Source organism: Ahaetulla prasina, chromosome 3, assembly GCF_028640845.1.
Source record: "Ahaetulla prasina isolate Xishuangbanna chromosome 3, ASM2864084v1, whole genome shotgun sequence".
Lineage (NCBI taxonomy): Eukaryota > Metazoa > Chordata > Lepidosauria > Squamata > Colubridae > Ahaetulla > Ahaetulla prasina.
This window is the reverse complement of record NC_080541.1, coordinates 161,510,887-161,516,886: the sequence shown is the minus strand read 5'-3', so window position 1 is coordinate 161,516,886 and position 6,000 is coordinate 161,510,887. Positions and strand designations below refer to the sequence as shown.

Here is a 6,000-nt window from a genome sequence, read left to right as displayed (position 1 = left end):
TTTAAATCAGTTAAGAATGGAAAAGTCGTATGTCCTGCATATGGAGGAATTGGTCTAGACTGGGCTGGAGATTTTCTTTTAACTGCAGATTATTGCAGACCAGTTGAGATTTTATATTGGAGTTGGGGAAGGAGAACTTGTTCAGCAATAGCCCTTTCCCTTTCCAGTGTCCAGTGCTGCTTCTAATAAAACTTTAAAAAGTTTCTGACTTTTTATTGCCCTTTATTGGTTCAGACATGTTTTTAAGCATCTCAATTAATTCTTCACTCCATATTATTCAAAACTCCATATTATTAATTTAAAAGATTATTAGTATTTCCACTTATATTTAATTAAAATTTTAGTCCACATAGTCTATTTCTAGATAACATCCAGTACAAATGTTTGTCCAAAACACTCCAACTTAAAGGTTTATTATCATCCACCTCCTTTAGAAGTCGAGATCAAGCAGCTTAAAACAAAACAAATGCTCCTTAAAATTTCTCACAACTCTTATAATGATCAAGGTCACTGTTGTAATTTCCTTGAATTTTCAGGTCAGTCATTGTAGTGCTTTCTTTCTACCAGCAGATGTCTCTCTCCAATCCACACTTCTCAGAACAAAGTATCCAGTTTACAAAAGTATTTTGAATCCACATAGAAAATACTTTCTTTCAAATTGCTTTTCTTTTTATTGTTTTTAATTTTTTTCAAATTCAGTTTTAAATCCAGTTGTAAAATTTCCTTTCTTGGGCTTTAATATGTTAACCTCCTCTTTGTTCTTCCTTCATACTTCAGAACTGTCAAAATTCTTTCAAATCTTCATTAAAAATACTTTCCCTCAGGTTTCCTTTTCTTATATTGATTTTAATTTCTCCAAGTCCAATTTTAAATCCAAATACAAAGTTTTCTTTTCTGGGCTTTAATACTTTGACTTCCTCTTTGTTCGTGTCCCGCCATTAAAATTCCCAAGTACCAATTAGCTGCTTGTTTCCTTGCCAGGATCTTTTAATTATTATTTTTTTAAAAAATTCCTTTTTTACCTGTGAGTTGGCCAATCACATACCCGGTACCAGTACTCTATCCAAACACCGTTTCTGCACAAAATCTTATTCCGGTTGCCCCAGCTTCAAAGCGGTCATTTTTAAAGGCCGCTGCCCCCACCGCCGGATTGAAGAGCTGTCTCTGACCTTCCGAGGAACTTGCCTGAACAGGTTATTTAGTTATCTGTTTGTCTTACCATAAACTGCTAAAAACAAATTTAGTGTGCCAGATGTCCCAAATTTGTATAGCCCAGGATGCCCTTCAAAATAGCTTAAAAAAACCCCACAACCCATAAAAGCCAAACATTCCCCAGAACTGATCTCCAAACCTAACCTTCCAATCTTCAGCACTCACTTGGCTTGTCAGAGTACACATACATACACATACACACACAAGCAGGAACACCTGCAAAGTGTGAACTGAAGAAGAGGGGGTGGAAATATAGCAGTGGGTCAGTAGATGAGGATGTGTTGCATAGCCACGCACAAGACAGAAACACCACTAGGACCACCCTGCCTACAACACAGGGACTCTCCTTGCCAGCCTAAATTTGTCCTTCTTTTTTTGAGATGGATCTCTTTGCCAAATGGCCATCCACCATTTTGAATACTGCAGACAGCCTATTCATAACTAGGAGTTGTTTTTAAGATGGAGGTTCATAATCTAGAGACTTCCTATATTTATATGACCAAATTATAAATTGGATTCCCTTACTTTGATGCTAACTGATCAATACCAGTGTGGATCTTAGTTACCAATGAAAGAAAATTTGGGTTTTTCTTTCTTTGTCTTTCTCCTAACATCCCATTTCCTGTCCCAATAATTTAAAAAAATTAGAATAGCATCAACATAGACAATCCTGAATCCAGGCCCAATTTAAACACTGACCTGCCTTTTCCTGGATGTCATTCAGGACATTAGCAAAAAAGAATATTTTTCATTATTTGTGTTTGAATGCTTGTGTTCGTTTCTGCAGGTACTCTTGGATAACAACTATTCATTCAGAAGCCGCTTGTTGTGACTCCAGCCCCTGAACCTGGCCCCATGCCCGGAAGTGACTTGGAGCCGGGCCTGCTGCCAGAAAGTGACTTAGACAGTGAGGGGGAAGGGCTGTCAAGACTTACCTCGGGAGCACCGGCTTCCCTGGCTCAGCTCCAGGAGCCAGAAGCAGGCCAGGTGAAAGAGATAATGAGGCCTCCTTCCCCTGACTCTTTCCCCCCCAGGCCACGCCTGCAGACCCAGCTGACAGCAATCAGGCTTGGTTTCGTAGGCAGGAGAGAACAACAGAAGCAAGGGTGGGGTAGGCCTAGGAAGTGCTGGGCCATGGAGCCACACCCCACAGGATATAAAAGGCAGCCAGAGCTGCTGTGTCTTGTTTTAACAGGCAAATCCACTGATTGACTAGAGCTGAAGTTTGTGACTCACCAGCGTCATGGAAGATAAGGAGGGCTCTTGGCAGACGCTGGCTCTTTTGTCGCCAGAGCTGATAGTGCCGGCTAATTAAACCATCATTCAGATGGAGGCGGAGGAGGACACAACACCGCTTAAAGTTACAGTGGTGTTGAATGTGGAGACTTATCTACAGTCCTTGAAGTTGTGGCCATCGCAACACCATGTAATCTGGATTTGGGGGATTTGGGAGACTTGTAATTACAATAAGTGCAGTGTCCTACAGTCATATGATTGCCATTTGTGGCCTTCACTGCCATCTTCTGACAAGCAAAGTCAATGTAGAAGCTGGCAGGAGGTAGCACATGGTGGTGATATGACATCCCACCCAGTTACCGCAATCAGAACAATTAGAACTGTCATCATAAGTTGGTGTGGACACGTAATATCATGCTTTATGACCATGTCACTTAGTAACGGAATTCCTGGTCTGTTATGGTAACTAACTGAGGATTACCTGAAATCAATTATTAGTACTTTCCGTAAAAACATTTAGGGGCTTTTTAAAACATTCATCACAGATTGTCTTTGTAGGTGTATTATATATGGAAAATAATTACAGACATATACATACAGAACCACATACATATTTAATAAATACATTTTTGTGATGAATTATAAAATGTGTCATGTTTTACATCATCTTCATTTTTATTAAATATTTCAGTTAAAAAAACTATTCTGGACTGGCTAGATTAGAGCCGATCATATCATGCAACATATCCACCTGAAAAAGAAATAAATATATACACAGGTATAAAACAAAAATATTGAAAGGGATTTTTGAATACATTAAGAAGAGTCTATGCACTATGCACTCTGTTCTGAAAAATCTTAAAAGAAAATTAAATTAAAAAAGAAAACACTACAACCCAACTTGTAAATAGCTTGAAGTGTTTGTAAAAACTTGCAGTAGAGCCTCTCCGCTGGGAGAGCAATAAAGGCGATTTAATGGGAAAAAAAGAAAAAAAGGGAAGAAAATTAGCGTGTAATACTATAAATCAGAATGTCCATTATTTATGATATATATATATATATATATACAGTATGTCTTTCTCTACTTCTGTTCTATCCAAAACCACCTTTTGATGCCACCAATAAGCCCAAACCTAAACATTACTGTCTTAGCACAAAACAATTTAGTTGAAATTTATCATAAACCATATACTTATAGGCCATTTCAAATGTTACACAGGTATTCCAATTACACCAACATTCACTAGTACGTTTAGCCTATAATTTTATACATAGTTCTTAAACTCCCCCCTGCCCCCCATATTCTCCATTTTGTAAACAAGTTGAAAATGATGAACTTGGATCTTCTATTTACAGTGCATCACAACTGTCTATCCCAGACTAAAACAGCTGAATCTCATTATCTTGTACATCACTTTCTGCTAATTGATTGACTGAGACAATTTTCAAGATTTTTCTTCTGAGATAATATTATCGAGCTCAAGTAACAGCATTCAAAATTAGGTGATCCTAGTGCTGGGGCTCTAATAACTTGTTTTCAATTTATAGGCAGAAACAATGCCTTAAGAAAACACCTGTTCTGCCATTTCATTCCATTGCCTTAGCATCCACAGCAAATACTGTCTGAACCCTGGTCTGAATGATGATGCAGTTATAGGCCAATATTACAACCGCAAGCTCAGCAGATTCAAAATGATAAATTACTACATTTATAGGAATAGGAGGTTTAGTAGCTTGCATCAGGGACAGAGCAATGCTGACTTTTCATGCAGTGAAACTTACCTTCTTTTTGTCTGAGACGGTCATATTTCTCAGTGCATAAACAGTGACTAGTCCATCACTGTCCCCAATCAGAAGGCAATCTGCACTTTTAGCAAAAAGTACAGTTGTGAATTTCAAATTGCCAGTAGCAGGATTCACAATCAGGGGATCCAACCTATACACAACAAAAGATGTGCAGTTTGAACTGGAGAGCTCTTTGGCATATTCCACTGCAAGGCAGTATTTACCCAATTATTGTTTTAATATTATTTATTTATTGTTTCCTAAAAATATTTTCTATGCATTATTTTAATTACGTTACGGTTTTTCTACTTTTCAGACAATTGTCCTGCAAAATAGGTTACTACTAAGCTTATTACTTAAGAGAGACATACAAGGGAAGGGGGGGATATAGAAAAAAGAAGTTCTTCAAGGTTAGAAATATGAATAATGTGCTGGATAAATTTATTAATATGCTGGCAACACAGTTGGTGTAGTCCAATTGTAGTGACGTGACAATAGAAATGTAGTGTATGATCTTTATTCTGTTTAGTGTTGGTTGAAAATCATTTTTAGGAAATGCTGTTACTTACGTGCTCACACTTAGATCCCAGATTTCTACCCTGGTTTCATTCACTGCTGCAAACACATAGGCGGAACGTGGAGACCACATGATATCATAAATAACATTGGTAGTGGAAGTAAAGATTAAAACTGGGCGAACTGAATCCTGGCGCCACAGCATGATAGTCCAGTCTGCAGAACAACTTAGAAACACTTCCGTGCTGAAAGGATTCCATGTGATCTTATACACAGGGCCCTTAAGGAAAAGCAAGAGAAATGTAGTGATTTAAATGCAAAGTTAATACATTTTTTGAAATAATCATATTTGGATATATTCACGAATAGGGCAACAAAGATCAAGAATGATATAGCAATATTTATGCAAAAGTATATTGCTCCTCTATAAACTCAAATTTTTTTTAGAAGATAATTGAATTCTGAACGCTAATATGCTGAATGACACTTTTAACCAGGGTAACTATATTGATTACAATCCAGAGGAAAAGCTGAATAAAGACATAACTGGATTCTTTTATATTCTGAGTCCTCTGCACTACTATTAATCTTCTCATCATTCCCATCACCAATCTCTTTCCACTTATGACTGTATGACTGTAACTTTGTTGCTGGCAATCCTTATGATTTATATTGATATATTGACCATCATTTGTTTGTAAATGTTGTACCTTGATGAACGTATCTTTTCTTTTATGTACACTGAGAGCATATGCACCAAGACAAATTCCTTGTGTTTCCAATCACACTTGGCCAATAAAAAATTATATTCTATTCTATTCAATTCATGATACTGTGCAACTTCCAGATGGATTGGCAAAGGAAGCAGATTAACTTTTGGTTCAGTTCCTGCAGAGCGAGTTTTGAATGCTCCTTGGAAGTTGTGGACTGATCAATTTTTCCTTAATGGAAACACCTATTCTGTCTCTCCTTGTAGTTCTAAGATTTGCATAATCTTCCTTGAACCCAATGCAGCAAAGTACCTTATCACCATCCACCTGACTTTCTAAGAGCAACTGTGAAGCACTGTGAAGTAGTATATAAGTCTAAGTGCTATTGCTATTAAAAACCTCTCGTGGGGTATGAAACAATAGCAGCAGCATTTCCAAATCGAAGCACCTTTCTCCCCCCCCCACTTCAAATCTACAGTAACTATATTCTCAAATAGACAAAACCAGGACTTCATATTTCTGAAGTAGTTAGAATGAGGGA

At 37.4% G+C, this 6,000-nt stretch overlaps 1 protein-coding gene across 3 annotated transcripts in view; it reads right to left on the bottom strand.

Annotated features, from left to right (window-relative positions):
- Positions 1 to 263: 263 nt before the first annotated feature.
- The window catches only part of DNAI4 (dynein axonemal intermediate chain 4), a 46,647-nt gene continuing 40,910 nt past the window's right edge, over positions 264 to 6,000 (bottom strand). Inside the window, exons 15-17 of one of the 3 annotated variants that reach the window (XM_058178946.1) lie at positions 4,803 to 5,029; positions 4,231 to 4,384; positions 264 to 3,199 (exon numbers count right to left, since the gene is read on the bottom strand). In XM_058178946.1, coding sequence (XP_058034929.1) covers positions 3,149 to 3,199; positions 4,231 to 4,384; positions 4,803 to 5,029 — 432 coding nt within the window. In that variant the 3' untranslated portion in view covers positions 264 to 3,148. Of the gene's footprint in view, positions 3,200 to 3,231; positions 3,399 to 4,230; positions 4,385 to 4,802; positions 5,030 to 6,000 lie in introns of those variants that run through there. The other 2 variants (XM_058178947.1, XM_058178948.1) reach the window with 2 other exon arrangements.